General features: G+C 37.7%; 3 protein-coding genes across 4 annotated transcripts; all 3 read right to left on the minus strand.

Moving 5' to 3' along the window:
- Positions 1,120 to 3,400, minus strand: LOC109717773 (piriformospora indica-insensitive protein 2-like). The gene is made up of 2 exons (XM_020243675.1): positions 3,030 to 3,400; positions 1,120 to 2,600 (listed from the first exon to the last, which is right to left on the minus strand). Exons 1-2 carry the CDS (start codon positions 3,234 to 3,236, stop codon positions 1,368 to 1,370), a joined length of 1,440 nt encoding a protein of 479 aa, XP_020099264.1. The 5' UTR covers positions 3,237 to 3,400; the 3' UTR covers positions 1,120 to 1,367.
- Positions 6,949 to 10,072, minus strand: LOC109716935 (single-stranded DNA-binding protein, mitochondrial). The gene is made up of 4 exons (XM_020242558.1): positions 9,714 to 10,072; positions 9,400 to 9,626; positions 8,264 to 8,364; positions 6,949 to 7,409 (listed from the first exon to the last, which is right to left on the minus strand). Exons 1-4 carry the CDS (start codon positions 9,969 to 9,971, stop codon positions 7,330 to 7,332), a joined length of 666 nt encoding a protein of 221 aa, XP_020098147.1. The 5' UTR covers positions 9,972 to 10,072; the 3' UTR covers positions 6,949 to 7,329.
- Positions 10,816 to 13,842, minus strand: LOC109717601 (clavaminate synthase-like protein At3g21360). 2 transcript variants are annotated; one of them, XM_020243451.1, is made up of 3 exons: positions 13,407 to 13,842; positions 12,537 to 12,769; positions 10,816 to 11,345 (listed from the first exon to the last, which is right to left on the minus strand). In XM_020243451.1, the coding sequence occupies exons 1-3, from the start codon at positions 13,770 to 13,772 to the stop codon at positions 11,000 to 11,002; spliced, it is 945 nt and encodes a 314-aa protein (XP_020099040.1). In that variant the 5' UTR covers positions 13,773 to 13,842; the 3' UTR covers positions 10,816 to 10,999. The 2 variants fall into 2 exon arrangements, with proteins under 2 accessions (XP_020099040.1, XP_020099039.1); XM_020243450.1 differs by having other exon boundaries at positions 12,537 to 12,790; positions 13,407 to 13,839.

The following is a 17,104-nucleotide window of genomic DNA, read 5'->3' on the forward strand; positions in this document are numbered from 1 at the left end:
TAAGCTAAATCTTGCTCCAACGAGGCAGCCTCGTCGACCAGTTCTGTGTCTTCTGCACTGTCTTCTCTGAAAGCTGCGACCACCTTTTTTATAACTGTGTTTTCACCAGATTTTTACTACTCCGTGCGGGAGGCGCAGAGGCAGTTGATTTGGTTTTGACAATGTCCGTCTCCTTTGGACAAACACAACCAATATCGCTGATAAAGTGAAGAGATTGAAAAGTCTAAACTCGTTGGCCGCAATCTGGTATGTCATCTGGACGGAGCGTAACAACATGGTTTTCCGCGGGCACCTTCCTAACGCTACACGAGCCCTTGATCGCGTCACCACCTTGTCGAAAGCCTGGACCGAGTCTCTCTGATTCTCCTCGCTTCCCCTCATCTTACTTGCTCTTGAGCCCTTTACTTTACCATTTCCGCATTTTTATCCCTTTTCTCTTACTTTTTATGGAGGCCCTAGCTGCGTCCACCTATGTACACTTAGTTCATTTTGCCTAATAAATGAAGCAGATAGCTAGCTACCTCATTCTCAAAAAAAAAAAAAAAAGTGAAATCACAGGTGGGTAATTTGAAGTTTGCCTTTCATTTTTTAATTATCATCCTTTCAAGTATAATTTTTAAATATAATATTTTAAATAAAAATTTACATTAAAATTTTATTGTTTAATTTTATAGCTCTATTAGTTATTATTAATAGTAAAATTTATTAAATTTGCTCATCATTCCATCCTGCTGATGCCTGTTGCACACCCCAATTACCTCCCCCCCCCCCCCCCCCCCCCCCNAAAACAAAAAAAAAAAAACCAAAAAAAAAAGGAAAGAAATAAAAACACCCATAAATTAAACTAGTGCTAAAATGTACTCCAATTAGTCTCTATAAAGCTATTCCTTGGATTCTTTTCTTCCTTTTTTCTTTAATTAAATTTATTTCAAATTGTTATCAGGAAGTTAAGTAAAAGCCTTAATTCGGCTAAACTATTCTTCGAAATTCTAATCCTATGCCTTGTTACCTGCAGCAAAATAACTGTCAGATGAAGTTCTCACACCAATTCACTGAAACATTACTTAGTAGCAGCATCGCGCGAACATTTTACAAGAAAATAGCAGTTACAACTAAATGCATCCCGTGCCCTGTCAGCATTCTTTTAACTTACAGCACATAGATTGCGCAATTAGCACACAACTTGAAACTTTCCATCATTGCTGATACCGCGCGCCTTCGATCTAAAATTCCTCTCTTCAGATCCTCCAAACAACAGCTAATCAGGTAAAGAAAAGCAGAGAAAAGCATGTTTACTGATCTACATAATCAGTACCATAGTTAGAAGAGTGTTCCTGCTTATGTTTATGCATCTCTAGTTCTCTATTCTATAGTAGCATAACAAAAAGAAAGACCGATAACAATGGCGCGAGAATTACCCTCTTAAACCTGGTGATAGAGGCAGCAGATCGCCCGACGGATGCGATTCTATCTGAATTCGCGGTTCGGTTCTCCTTATCTCGCTTGTTTTCTTCAGATGTAATGGATATGTAATTCTCTTTCTCGTGCTCGCACTTGTCGACTCCCAGAGGGACATAACCTGCAGACTTTGAGCTAGCATTGTAACAAAGATTCGGGTTGTTCCACGCGGCAAACCTTCTCCCCATCTTCTTGTAGAACCCTTCAGGGAACCTCAACTCTCCAGTCAAGTTGTTGCTGCTAATGTGGAGAGAATTTATGCAGGGCAGATCTGCGAACTCCGCAGAAACACTTCCAGTAATGTAGTTGTTGTCCAATGCAAGGAATCTCAGTCTCCTCAATCCTGTCATAGACTCTGGAATTTCCCCAGTTATGCTCAAATTGGAGAGGTCTAATGTGGTGAGATTAATCAGAATTTTCCACTCAAAGAAGGCCATCAGATTCCCCCCCATTGGGTTGTTAGAGAGAAGCACTTCCTGTATTGAGACCATTCCTTGAAGTGCCTGCAACCACCCGCCGCATATGCTGTTGTTTCTCAAGTCCAGAAGAGTGAGATTTCTCAGCGTCGAGAGCTCGTTCGGGAGCGTTCCGTTTAGACAATTGTAGCTCAAATCGAGCTTTAAAAGTGAGTGCATATTGCCTAGTGATGGAGGAACAGGACCAGTTAGAGAGTTCCTGCTCAGGTCCAAGATCAGGAGATTACTCAAACTGTTGCCTAGAGTACTCGGAATCGGTCCCGATAAGCTGTTTCCCGCTAGCGAGAGCCTTTTCAAGTTGAACAAGTTGTCCAGCTCCCGAGGAATCTCACCGTTGTTCAATGCATTTTCTATTAGTACTAAAGACTCGAGATTAGTTAGCGAACCGAGAGTAGAAGGGATCGTGCCAATTAGACCGCGATTCGATCGGAATTCCAATGCTCGTAAGCTTGTAGCCAACTTATTCCAATTATCAGATGCGAGAGTGGCGGGACGATCAGTCGAAGTGAAGCAATTGAAGAAGGAAATGCTTGTGAGGTGCTTGAGCTCAAAGAGGTGCTCGTCGAGCTTTGCATCATTTGCGCATTCGAGAGAGTTATCGTAAATAGGTCCGATGTTCAGGACGGTTACGTACCACATCCCTTCGAAAAGATCGCATGAGACGCCCTGGTTTTTAGAACTCCAACAACATAGGAAAGTTATCATTTCCCATATAAACATGGCAAATATGCATGAATAAGCAAAAAATACTAGCAATAAGTTAAATATACCCAATTAACAGATGCAAGTACTATGTATTAACTTTCCGGTTAGTTTCAGAGATATATGTTTGGATAAACTTGATCACCATGATTTAATGACTTTGATATTATGTTATTAAGAGAGCCATAAATGAGAAGTTGAAACATTAAACATTATCAAATTAGCATGTCCAGAAGACTTAAACAGCAGGTATAATACAATTCCGTAAGCATGCGAAAACTAAGTTGAAAGCTATTTTGGCATCAATTACTAATGCATTTGCTACTGAAGTAACTAAGGAATACGACAACATGCATGTCGAAACAGCAGAAATTAAGAAAACTATTCAAGTACCTGTATTGGCGTCCATCCACACGGGTCCGGGTAAAGTTCCGAACCATTCCATCCGTTTCCGACGATTCCTCGTAACGCCGCATGCAGAGCTTCTTGCTCTGTTCTCTCCATTGGAGCTGTAACAACATCTGGTTCAGATACAACACTGAAGAAGGATTTACACAGAGTGAGCATGAAAAGAGCTGTAGTAGCTTTGAATCCTCCCATTGTGAACTTGGTTTGCTACTGCATCAATGCTTCTACTTCAGAGTGTAAGGAAATTCTTATAGCAGCATGAGGAGCACAAAAGAAAACCCAGTTGAGACATGACTAGAACAATTCTTTGTAGTGTCTTTTGGTTTGAGGAAGCACTTAGGTTCATGAAGGAAAAGAGCAGTGGATTCTTTACTGAAAAAATAGGGAAAAAAAAAAAAGAGGACTTGAGATCTTGGAGAGATATATTATGCAGCTGCACTGCATCACAGCTTTCACATCATGAATCTAGTGGGAGAAGATTTTGCAGGAGAACATGGTAAGTCCATTAAAAAAAAAAGAAAAAAGAACCAGGTCATGTTTCAGCAACCAATAGAGACAGGGAATTGAATGCTGGGGAGATGGTTGTATGAGGAATTGTGGAAAAGTGCTTTTCAAATTGCTGATTCAAGATCTAAGAAGAGGCCCAGATGAGAGAAAGAACAAAGGGCAGAAAAGGGAGCTTGGCTTGTGTGTTTCCATGGCAGAGGAGCTGAGAGGAGCTTGTTATTGGAAAAGACTGTGAAGACTCAGTGAGAGAGTGGGTGGTGGGAAAGATCTTAAAAGGCCACTATTTATTGGAGGGCTCCACACATTGATCAAGGATAAGCAAAACTGGTAATAAAAGTGGCTCTAGAATTTAAGTAATGAAAGGCTCTTTGTAAGTTGAAAAATACATCAAAAATATTAATAGTCTTGAGCCAGAAGACATCCAAGTAATGAAAGGCTCTTCTAAGTAATAAAAGAAAAAAAAGTTGGCCCTGGCACAATCATATTGTAAGATTACAATTACTTTGAGGTTATAGACATACAATCTCTCAAAACACATACATGTGTTTACTCAGGAAATAAGTGGAGAACTAAAATTACGAGGATGTTGGTGGAGATTAGAGAGCTCAGGAAGCTTTGGGATCAGTACAAGATACATTAATTTTGTTGTTGTAGCTTGCTTTGTTCTTTCTCTCTCTCTCTTTTACCTTTGTAGCTAAGTCCCTATTCTTATTTAATGAAGCAGTAGCATGCTATATTTTCTCAAAAAAAAAAAATTACCAGGATGTAATGTATGCGCTATATAAAAAATTGCTACTTGTACACCCTATAATGTGTACACTTACATCCCATAATTTAAGAATTTATAAATTCTTTTGGATTTTTGGTATTGAAAAATAGTTGATAAGATGTTATGGATGTGCTAAGAAAAATAAAAATTGCTATATGTACGCCCTGTAATGTGTACATGTTTACACCCCATAATTTAAGAATTTATAAATTCTTTTGAGTTTTTGGTATTAAAAAAATTTTGATAAGAAAAATGAGTAAATCTTGGCCTTTTTTAAAGGTGAGGTGAAAATTTTTCACCTATCTTACCTATTATCTTTAGAGTAAGTAGTAAAGGACTTGATAATTACTGTCTAAGATCTTTAAGCCCAAAATCTAGTTGCTTAATATTTCTAACTAAATTACCGACCGTCTCTAGAGCAAGTGGCAAAGGGTTTGGTGGTTGGTATTTGAGACCCAAGTTCGAATCCCAGTTGATTCGCATTTCCAGCTAAGTTTATTTCAAAATGAAATAAACAAAACAGGTAGCGTGCTACCTATCTCTCTCGAAAAAAAAAAAAAAAATTCTAACTAAATTCATTTCTTAGGAAAAAAAAAAAAAGAACGAAGCAAGTAGCATACTACATCTCTCTCAAAGATAAATTAATTTACATCTAATTTAGAGGTGTACAGATGGCATTGCTTAAGAAAGAAATTTTTTTCTAATTAAAGTTGAAGGGTCTATTTCAGAAATTCCTATATTTGAGGTGGTCTCCATAACTTTTTACGTAGGTGTAACTACCAAGGTTCTTGTGACTCTTTTTTTTGGGGGGTGTGAAATTAAAGTGTATGCAAATCTAGGCAGAGGAATGTTATTCTATCATTCCCTCTTCTCACAGCCTCAAATCTATAGATTCTAAGATTTTATGGCTTCTGTTTGTTGACTTTTAGAAATTGTAGAAAGAAGGAACATGTGGGAATTTTATAAAAATTATTATAGATATGATTTTTTGAAATTTGTGGCAGAGATATGGTGAGGTCAGTAACTTAAGGGAGATAATTATAACTATGAACTAGTTCACTGCCATATATAGTAATTCCTCCTCTTAAACATAAAAAGGAACAGAAAATGTGATTGAAATATGAGATGAAAAGCAGAGAAAAGCATGACTCATTTATAGGTTACCATCATGCATGCGATTGAATTTTTAGCATGTATAGCACATTAGCCATCCTATGTAATGACGTATCCTCAGAGAAAATAGAAGCTAAAATTAATCAGAGGGTAGCACAGTGCTATAGTTTATACCTAGGATAATAAACCACATTTATGCTATATCACTTTCACTTTTTTCTTCATTTTTTTTTTTTTTTTTTTTTTTAATGGTGTTGAGCACACTTGCTTAAAAAACTTTAGGTTCACTTTAGGGTAGAGGGTGGCTCACTCATAGCTTTAAAGCTGAACGAAGCTCAGGCTCTACACTGGATCTAAACGTTGGGTACGTGTAGGTCTACTCTAAATATACTATATATATATATATATATATATATGTAGAATACAACTCTACAATGTACTCTAGCAGGAGTAGATGATGGACCATGCACATTGCACTCACTACTAATACTTTTGCTGAGGCATGCATTAGAGGTACGGGATTTGGAAATTGAAACCAACACTACTACTAATTAAGTTGCAAAAGAAAGGCTGCGAAGAAGAAACCCTAGCTCGTTGTCTACACCATCTTTATGCATGTGATTTTAGGGTCCTTTTGGTTTAACGTAAAACTGTAAAAAATAACTTTTTATGAAAAAAAATTTTGGTGGAAAAAATGTTTTAGGTTTCACAGTGTTTGGTTTATAAAACAAAAATTCTTCATCAACATTTATTTGCATGGTTGGAAAGAAAAGAAATCACATTTGTTTGATTTGGTAAGAAAATAAATAAAAAAAAATTTTACGCTGCTTGAGTTTTCATTTTTAACAGCTAAAATTTTTTTAAATTTATTTTACAAAATTGTAAAAATATTTTGACAAAAAAGTATTTTCACGTCAAACAAGACAAATGAAAAAGTATTTTTCATACCTAAAATATTTTTCGGTTCATTTTTATAAATCCTCCTTCTGGTTTGCAGAATATTATCCAAAAGCATAATTTTATATTTTTAATTTGTTTGATTGTCAGAAAAAATAGTTTACTATTTTTTTTCCATATATGATATAAAGTTCTTTTTTTATTCTCTAATTTTTTTCCAAAATTCGAAAACTATATATATATTTATATATTACTATATATATATATATATAGTAATTTATATATATATATATATATATATTATATATATATATTGAAAAATAGTTTTCTACAAGAAAGAAATAACACCCTAAAGTCATATGCTTTTATCTTCTTTATTTCTAGATTTTCATATTTATTAAAGAAAAAAAAAATTAATACATATTTTAACAACAGAACCCATACTACATCCCAGTATTAAAAACATAAAATTTTCCGGTTACTCCCTTGAGAATAAGAAAGCATGATTAGAATTTTTTTTTTTCCCCTTCACCAACAAATTCTAATGCAATATGCGAGATTACAAAAGAATATCTACGCAATTGATGCAAACCACTGATTATGTAAACAACAGCAGTATGGATAATAACTTTTTAATTTTCATTCACGCACCAACTGTGCGAATTTCGTAAAGAACTGCTGCAATGAAAATCAATCAAATGCAGATACAAATTCTTCCAACACTCTGCATTCTTTCAGCCTACAAATCGTCTTAAGGTGGAAATGAAATAGCTCAACAACAATATGGTGGAATTGAAATAGCTCCACAACAATATAATTTTGTTTACATCCATACTCCTTAACAGATATCCTTTCCAATTACTTGTGGTGGAATTAAAATGCAATCAGCCGCTTGCTATTTCCATGTATTCTCGCAATTTACACAAAAACTCGAGCAGAATCATCCTACCGCATAATTTTTCTTTCCACCTTTCGATATTGTATCTTTGGGCTTTTCCATTAGTAATAGCCAACGCTCCTCAGATCACCTTGTTCTAATTGTGCAGGATTTGTATCGCTGCCAAGAAAGACGAGACGGCCTGCGTATAAAATTGACAAAAGCATGGATCTGATTCACAGGTTTCATTTCTAACAATCACATACAGCTGTCATGCAAGAAGATTATCTACGAGTGGATCAGTATGTTACTCAATTTTCAACCCATCAGAGGCCGACTAAACTAACCCGAATTACTCAATGTGCTACCACTGCGAGGCACTAAAGAAGTACCCGGAAGATACATGTATTATGGATTAATGGCTTTAAACCAGACATTTAAATTGACAATCAAGTCTTGTCAAGATTAAGACAACACCTAATCACCCTCTAAGACAAAACATATAATAATAATTGCGAGTAAATGAATGATGTATACGGTCAACTTTCTAGCCCTTGAATTACTACTATTCTACCAACCAGCACTAAACCCAAGGCATCCAAGGGCTAAAAAATAGAATGTAAACACCATTTCTTTACTATAAAAAGTATTTAACAAGTGACTGGAATCAGAAGCGATCCGACGACTTCATGCCAGGTATCCCTAGGGACACCTATGGATTAGGGTATCAAGGGCCAAAGCCTCCTAATCAAAAGTGGTACCTTATAGACAGGTACAAGAAACCAAAAGACAACGCTCTGAGAAAACTATTACAATATTATTATCAAAACAGAAGGATAAGCCCCTCACAATTTGACATTTGTTCTTCAGATCCTCTGCAAAAATCCTCTGCCTTGTAGTCTTACGACATACTAAAAAAGCCTATCTCATATGAGTTCATGAATGGAACAGGAAAGAATATATAAAAAGCAGTGGGACATAGCGCATTATAGATAGAGATCACTATGATAACATTAACAAATTGAGCAGCAGGGAGAGCCCATGGAGGGAACATACCATCTCCGCGAATAGCAATTTCCCTTATGCGCCTAACTAGTCCAGTAATTGGATCGCTGAACACTTTGGTCTCCAAGTTACCTTCCAAATAAAGAACAGATCTGTCGAACAACAAACAAAAGAGTATAATTATATGTAGAACTGCCTTCCAAATAGAATGAACTATAACTCATAAGTCATAACTACAATTTAATTGGCATCGACTGCAATCTCAGCTATAGAAAGTAAGAGCAGAACTTTTATCTTAATCAGCTGAAAGCAAAATCGGCCTCTGGACGCATAATTTTTTAATCCAAAGAAAAGATTTTTAATCAAGAGCTGATTCACTAGTACCTTAGATGGAACATTATCCATCTGGTTAAACTATTAAGAAGTTCATGAATGCCAAAGGTGGCATATAAGAGGTAGATCGAACATATGCAAATTTCAACAAATATTTCAACCAGTCCAAACTTGATGCTAACTTGGAAATTCATGCAGAGTGGCCCTATAAACTACTTAAGACCTCACAAATAAGCCACTCACTAGACTTAACAGCTAATATTTGGCTCTAACTTTTTCCAGATCTCAACAGTTGATATTTGTGTAAGTTGAAGATTCGAAGCACCCCTGAGGAAAAACCAAGTCTTTAAATCATCAATGGGCAACCAAAATTATGAAATTATTTGGCACAGTTGGATATCTACAGTATCCGTTGGAGTTCAGCAACTAGATGTAATTTTCATCATTCTAGAGGAGACGTTCCAAAGCAAATGCCTTTCCTTACAAGTTCGCTATTATTGAAACTCCGTGTTATATGATACCGCACCCTACATCATTGCTTTTTTCTTGTTCAAAACTCAACTAGGGTTGACAACAAACCAATCTAATTTTATAGCATCGGAGGGAGGAAGATTGGAACCGCTTGGCACTTTTCCGGCCGTTCAAAGCATAAAATTGGGTGCTTTTGGAAATGCATTGCCAAATTAGGCCTAAAAGTAGCCTATTGTGCATCTCCTAATAGAAATACCCATTTATAACAAAACAGGACTGAATAAAGATTGGATTAGCTTCTGATCCATTCTCATTACAAAGGAGCTCAAATGAGAACAATATCAAATCAGCGACAAGTAAGAACAGGAGATGAGGTGACTCACCCGGGTTTGACGTGCCTGAGGGCGAGTTCGCCGAGGCGATCGGGGTACACGCTGACGCGGTGCCACTGCACGGAGCATCGCTCGGCGTAGTCCCTCGGCTCCTCGTGATCGAGGGGCCGGCGATTGTTCCGGATCCCTCCGGTCCCCAGCGAGAAGAGCACCACCGCGCGCCCGCTCTTCAGCCGCTTCTGCACCGGCTGCTGCCCCACCTTCCCCACCATGATCGCCTACACCGAACAACCCATCCATCACTACAATCCACAGCGCACGAGAAGGAAATGGAAATCTAGGGTTTTGGGAGGTGGGAGACGAACCTTGTAGACGCCCTGATCGAGACCGTTCTCGAGAGGGCGTTGGAAGGGAACGCGTTGCTGCTGCGGCGAAGAGGAGGAGTAGGAGGAAGAAGAAGAAGAGGATGGATCAGGATCGGATTGGGGTTTGGGCGAGTCGGGGTCGGATTCGTCGCCGATGAGGGAGGAGGAGGAGGAGAAGCTTCGGCGAGAGGAGGAGAGGAGTCGGGGGGAGAGGAGGAGACGCCTTGTGAGAGAGGACGAGAACGACGAAGCCGCCATTAGAGGGGGCTTTGGAGGTGCTATTCGTCGGCCGCGTTCTCCTACGCTTAAACCCTCGATAAAACCCTAATATTGCGAGCGTCGACTATCGTAAAAAGCCCCTGATAGGCCCGATCGTGGACCGGCTCATGCTAGGTCGGACCAACCTGGTGTAATTAATATTTAATCTGAACCTGGCCCAGCCAGTGAGAGGGAGCATTGTAGTTGGCCCAAGCCCGGACTACCACAGGCCGAAGGACTGTAAAACATATATGTTTAGGGAATTTGTTGGTTTTAAAATAGCGGTCGTCTCTAAAAGCTTACGCAATCTTTCATGTTCTCCACCGCATCCACACCACCCTTCATATGGTATGCGATACACCATGTGGGGATCTGACATATCGAATTCATTGCTAGATTCGATGACACTACAGTGGCAGAGGAGGATCGAGGCAGAAGTAGAAAATTGTCTGTTCGACTACCATAGAGAGGTGCAGCGAAGAGAAGGTTAGATGAGATGCATCAAGTAAGTCAACATCTCTATAAACAGTGTGATTTTTGTATTTATATTACCCTCCTTGGTCATGTACCCCTTATCAAGTGAAGTTTTTTTTTTTTGTTTTTTTGGTTATGCTCTCTTCTCATCAAAATTCTTATCAGTCATGTATGAGACTTAAGGGGTCTCCTAAGATTCAAATTTGGAACAAAACTATTGAAGAATAGTTTTAATATTTGATATTCATACGCTCAATTTATTTTACTTAATGAATGAAGCAGATAACTCGCTATCTATTTTTCAAAAAAAATATATTTGATATTCAAAATATTCGCCACGGAGTTGAAATAGATTTATGTGTACGATTTCTTCTCAACATGCACCCGACAGGAAAAGATCCTGGCACATTTTTTTCAACATTACATTTAATTGCCTCGAAAATTATTGTATTATTATTATTATAGGCTTGTCACATTTCTAGATCGTGTACACTATTTGGACCGACTATTATTATATTATATTATATTATATTATTGCGAAAACACGAACTCGCTCATTTGCAGGTAGCCACCAGAACCCTCCTGGGCGGCAAAGACGGCCTCCTCCCATGAAGAGTAGCTAAGTTATCCAGAAACAGAATGTCGCCCTTCTCCCACTTGAATTGGATGCTCTCGTCCTCGATGATCTCGCCGCACCTCTTCACGACATCCGCGGGGATCTCCGACCCGTCGGCCATCGTGGCGGAGCTGATCGCCTTGCCGTGCATTCCGACCAGCGTGTTGAACCACATCCGCCGTCCCTTCCTCTTTGGGAACACGCGGGTCAGCGGCCGGGGGCCCAAAATGGTCGTTGCCCCGCCGTTCGGGAGCCACTCCACTTCCATGCCTAAGGCCTTGGCCCTGCAATTTGAATTTTGGTATCACAAACACTTGCTCCAATTTAATTCAAATTAATATTTACTATCAGTAAATTTTTGAGTTGATGTAAAAAAAAATAAATATGGCCCACAAAATCTAATTTGGCACCAAAACGAACTTTTTGGGCAATATGGCTAGTAGATCTTTTCTCCACGAAGCCCCAATATGGTACTTGAACTTGAGACCCCCCTCTCAAACCGCACCTGATACCTTACCACTACTAGAATAGTAGTAATTTAGTGCATCACAGCATTAATTAAAAAAAATTTATATAATTCTAGTTCTTGATTTATTTAACATCTTAACAGACTGACATCTAATAATGTGAGAGAGTTTGAGTGGTTAATCTATGGCAGATACACTAAGGGCCTGTTTGTTTTGGTGTAAGTGGAGTGATGGAACTCAAGTTCCATCACTTCCGTTATTTGTTTTTGGTGTAAGTGAAAAATATAATGTAACTCAAGTTACGTTAGAGCTCCTCTTCACTTACTCTCGACTTCCGGCTCTAAAGTACCGAACTCGACTTCCACCACACTCAACCTTCTCTAAACAATTTATTAAACAGTAAAACATAAACTCTACTTTCTTTATAATGGGTTAGAATTACCTTATTTATAATAAATTAAGATTATCTTTAAATAATAATAAAAAATTTAATTATATAATAGGTTAAATTTTATAGTGATAAATTTATTACTATATTTAGGAGATAATGGGATCCACTTACTTACATCAAAACAAACAACGGAACTCAAAAAATTAATTTTACCAGCACCAAGTTACATCAAAACAAACAGCAGAAATAATTGAATTTAACTTTCAGTGGTACGAGTTACGTCAAAACAAACAACAGAAAAATAATCACACTTCAGGGAAACTCAAACACCACTACACTTGATTTACGTTGAATCTACAAATTCGTCAATCCAAACGCCCCCTAAGACTAACGATTAGATTTAAAATTTTAAGGTGATGGTTAGGATCCGACGAATTATTGTGCTATAGTAGGCTGGATCGGTATAGTTGATTTGAAAATCGATATATCAATCAAAAATATAAGATGAGTCTCACATCACATTGGACTGATGAGAACGTTATGATCTAAAATAAAGAAAATACGTGACACCTTAATAGTCTCGAATCAGATAATATCAAAAAATGCGAGAGACTTACCTTCTCTCAGCTTCGAGCTTGTCGGAGGTGCCGAACGCGTCCTCCCAGCCTCTTCCCCTCATGGAAGAAGTGTCGTTCTTGCTGACGGCCGTGAAGGTATACCTGAGCCCCTTCTCCTCCATCTCCTCCACAATCTCCGGGAACTCCTCGAGCATGCGCTCTGTGACCCGAAAGCTCGGCACAAACGGCGTCTCGCCGCCCTCCGGCGGTGGCACTTCGCAGAAGAGTATCACCTGGGTGGGGAATTCCTTGATCTACATGCCAAAATGTTTAAGATTATCTAGAACCTACTTGGAGCAGATGAGTATCACTTAGATGCTCATAATTATGTTAATCTCTAGCTATTTTATAATTTATTAAATAATTTATTCGAACAACCAAATATATAATACCTTCTTTCTTTTGTACTATTTACATAAATATGAGGCCTGCAAACTAAACAAATTTAGGCACGAGGCTAAAGTCTGATATATCAGATAATAAAATAATAAAATCCCCCACAAAATTAAAAGCCAAGGAGGTGTCACTTCATGGATCGAGAGAAGATATTTTTTATACAATTTAATTTTAGTTTCCAATCATGTATACTTGTAAGTTGTAACCGAGCTAGTGGAGTTTAGTACTAGGCTTCAATTGTTCTGATCCTCTCTCTTTGTCTTTTTTGTAGGCTACATTTCCATTTGGGCGAAGGAAAAAAAAAAAAAAAAAAAAGGAAAAAAACTTGGTGAAGCATTTTCCAATGGAAAAGGCACTTGTCATTTTGTAAAGCATTTAGTGCTTTAATTTTATTATTTGTGTTTAGAATGCCAAGTGACTTTTACGCTCTAAGCTCTAGATTTTTTGTTGTAGCTTTTTGCCTGTATCACTCACCAGAACCATCTCATGGTGGTAGTAAATGAACTCCGAGAGCGGGCCCTCGTTCGCGGTCCACACCCGCTTGTAAACGTGCGTGCGCGGCGCGGGGCCGACGTACCGGATGTCGTCCCATCCGAGCGCCTCCACGACGTCGTTGAACCCCTCGGCGTCGCGCACGTCGAATCCCCGCAGCAGCACGGCGCTGTTTCTCAGCAGCTTCTCCTCGAACCACGCCTTGTTTTCCTTCAAACTCGCCACAAGCGTGCCCAAGCTGCGTTGATCATCTTGCTGGGGGTGCAGCACTAAAGGGATTTGTTCCCCATCCACTGTTTTTTGGCCCTTGCACTCTCCCATCATGAAGTTATTGTTCAAAATCTCCATCTCTCTAGTTTTTTTACTTTATCCCTCTCTTTTGCACTCCTTGTGTGGATGGAGAGGTGATGGGGTCTCATATTTATATGTGAATTAATTAGAGATTATTGATATTGTCGAGAAATTATCGCTTAGAGAAATTAACATAGTCGCCTTCTCACAAAGAGACCATCTAATAAAATAAAATAAGAATCAAAAGTTGGACCTCATTTAATTATCTCACCACTTATTTCATTTGCATTATAGTTTGAGTTTTGCTAGCCTATTCATATTATATTTTAGTAATTTCTTTTGAAGAAGTGACAAGCGGTTGTGATTTAGCATGTAATATTTATTTTGTAATTGTATTATTCGCACTACAACAAAAACGGTTTATAGCGACACTTTTAAATATAGGTATATGTCAAAAAAATACTGCTAGCTAAAATTACCGACATTTTTAAAAAGTGTTGCTATATGTGGGGTCGCTAGATATATAGTGACAGTTAAAGAGTGTCGCTATAACCTAAAAGAGTGCTACTAATTTACCAACACTTATTTAAATATTTAGCAACCGCCGAAACTCTATCTCGTTGGCTGCGGTGGCGGAGGAGAATGACAGGAAAGGCTCTTCGTCTAGAATTTCAGTGGATTGAGTGAAGAGAGAAGAAAAGATGGTAATTAATTTTTCTTTTTTTTTTCTTTTCTGTTTGTAATCGGGCCAAATAGACTGGGTGTGGTGGGTTGAGTAGAGTAATCTTTTATTTTTGGTTGGATTGAGCTTTATATTTAGACATTAGTAGATATTTTTTTTAAGTTTTAGTATAAATGGGACACTTACTCAAAAGTGTCCCAAACATGTGTCCCTATAATCTAATTCTGTTGTAGTGTCATCTAATAATTATAGATTGTGATCTACTGCACATAAAAATAAGTCGTGAATTATTATTTGATATTTAATTAGTCGGCTATAATAATATTAGTAAGTCCAATTACAAATTATGACGGACGATTCATTATTTACATTATAAACACAATTGGGACCGCCACGCTTGCTTTATTAATAATAATTTATATTAATACTTTATTCAAAATTTATATTTAAGATAAATCTATACAACTATATTAATCCGCAATGTTTAAGATGACATGGCGCTTCCACCTTAGTTTAGGGCTTTTCTATTTTTTTTTTCTTCTTTCAGTTATACTCTTTTTGCCCCCTCATCTACCCCATATAATTTAACTCCCTACAATTATTAAATTATTAATTAATTTTTTAGCTTCTTTCAATTATACACTTTGAATTCCTATCACTAACATATCTGCCGTGACGCTTCGTCTTCCTACTCAATAAATGAATAGATTTGAAATGGAAAAAGAAGTGAGAAAACGGGAGTAGTAGTGATAGGGGAAGCTCATGAGGGGGATTAAATGGGGTTGTGGGTTTTGATCCTTTTGGTCTCCAATCCTCCAGTTTCTTAAAAATTCTATTTTGAAAACGTTTGGAGAGAGAGATAAGAGGAAGGAGTGCAAAAAAAGAGAGACAAAAGCTTCTTCAATGCCATTTTTGTTAGTGGGAGTGGAAAAGATGGCCGATAATTGTTATTTCTTCAATAATGTGATTTCAACTTCTTCTTCTTTTTGGTTCTGTTTAATTTTTTGTTTGATGAATTCTAATTTTTTATATCTAAATATTCATATACCCATTTTATATTATGTTGTTTCAAAAATATTTGATTTTGATCTTTGTATACTCCTATTTTTATTCCTTCTCTGGATTGTTGGCTATGTTAAGTATACATTGTTTTCTTTTCTAGATCTTTTTGACTTCAATATTCATATTAGGTATGATTTGGATTTTGTTTTCTTTGTATCATTTTGTGTATTTAGGCCCCGAGCTGATGCACGCACTTTCCCCTTCCAGTCTTCCACTGCCGTTGAACGGGCCGTCATCGCCATAGCCAGAGGTGTCGTCGGGCCGGTCCTCGTGGTCACCGGTGAAGGAGCTTTGGTGGGTGTGGTGTACAAGGGTGCGGGAAGCGAAGCAGCGGATCGATTGACAGCGACGGAAAAGGTCGACGAGGCGAAAGCGCTGAGGAAGTAGTGGCGGCCGAGGATCTTGTGAATGGATGATGTGGCGGACCAAGTTCACAAAAATATAATATCTTGTTATCGTCGCAGGATTTGGAAGTTTCCAAACCTCCAGAGGCGGGCAGAGAGAGAGATTCCTTCGTGTCCTGTTTCTTGTTATATCTAGCCTGCTGACACGTGTCTCGATGGCTTGGATAAAAGATTCAATCTCTTTTAATTAAAACGTACTAAGGGAATCCATTTGGATATTAATTTATAATTATTTTTATAAACATAATTAAAGTTTTATTTAATAATTACGGTTTAGTACAATTTGATGCTAAGTGTCTCGATTTGAATCCCTGCTTATGTGTTTAATGTGTTTCGCACCTGCATCTCTTAGATAAGAGGTTTGGGCGCATTTGGTAAAAAAAAAATTATACCGCAGCTAACTACACGAGCTCTGTACGTACAACAAAGCTCGATTTCTGTGCTCGTTCCGAAGTTGTGAATTCGTGCCTTACACAAACTCACCATCCTGTGAGACAGATTAATTCACGCTTATGAACCGTTTAGGTCCTTTTATGGTAAGTAGAGCTCCGCAATTTTGTCCAAGCACCGGCAAACTCTAGTTACGAAAACTATTTTCGGTCCCAACTTCTAACAAAAGTACAATACAAAAACGTCCTTTCTGGAGCAGGAGTCAAGGAGCTAGGTTGCCATCTTACTAACAAAATTTTTTTTAAAAAAAAGAGGGTGAAAAAAAAATATCAAAGCATTGATTAGAACTTTGGCATAGATACACTGCTAAAGTTTGTAACTACTATTACTTAGTAAACATAGTCGATGTAATAATTAATTATTATCTTTTTAACCGAGTACGGTGGAATTCCTAAGAGCAGGCCATGCAAGTTAAAAGCTGTGAACAATGATAGGTGGTTTGGTATTCTTTTCTTCTTTTCTTTTTCTTTATTTATTTATTTATTTAATTTAATTTTTTTTGTTAGAGGGGGTTAGGTATTCAGGTGAAGTTCTCTCCTCTTTTTCTCCTTTTTTTTGTTTTTTGGTTTTTACAATATTTTATCTTAAGAGCTACAATTATATTAAGAGAAGTAGCATCTATAGATCTTGAGCGTTTTGTTATGTTATAGTACTTTATACATATTGAGCATTTGAATAATGTGAATAAAATAAATGACCCATAACCAACCGTCCCTAGCGCAAGTGGCAAAAGGACTTGATGGTTGGTACCCGAGACCTAAGTTCGAATCCTAGTTGATTCACATTTCCAG

This window comes from Ananas comosus, linkage group 11 (genome assembly GCF_001540865.1).
Source record: "Ananas comosus cultivar F153 linkage group 11, ASM154086v1, whole genome shotgun sequence".
NCBI classification, from domain to species: Eukaryota; Viridiplantae; Streptophyta; class Magnoliopsida; order Poales; family Bromeliaceae; genus Ananas; species Ananas comosus.

Bases quoted from the DNA above. Each gene is read 5' to 3' on its own strand.
- LOC109717601 (XM_020243450.1), bottom strand. From the start codon at position 13,772: ATGGAGATTTTGAACAATAACTTCATGATGGGAGAGTGCAAGGGCCAA. The intron at 12,791-13,406 runs GTGAGTGATACA...TTTGGCATGTAG, and splicing joins ACCACCATGAGATGGTTCTG to ATCAAGGAATTCCCCACCCA. The intron at 11,346-12,536 runs GTAAGTCTCTCG...TTCAAATTGCAG, and splicing joins AAGCTCGAAGCTGAGAGAAG to GGCCAAGGCCTTAGGCATGG.
- LOC109717773 (XM_020243675.1), bottom strand. From the start codon at position 3,236: ATGGGAGGATTCAAAGCTACTACAGCTCTTTTCATGCTCACTCTGTGT. The intron at 2,601-3,029 runs GTACTTGAATAG...TCTAAAAACCAG, and splicing joins GTGGATGGACGCCAATACAG to GGCGTCTCATGCGATCTTTT.
- LOC109716935 (XM_020242558.1), bottom strand. From the start codon at position 9,971: ATGGCGGCTTCGTCGTTCTCGTCCTCTCTCACAAGGCGTCTCCTCCTC. The intron at 9,627-9,713 runs GTTCGTCTCCCA...TGTTCGGTGTAG, and splicing joins TCGATCAGGGCGTCTACAAG to GCGATCATGGTGGGGAAGGT. The intron at 7,410-8,263 runs GTATGTTCCCTC...TTTTATACGCAG, and splicing joins AATTGCTATTCGCGGAGATG to GCCGTCTCGTCTTTCTTGGC.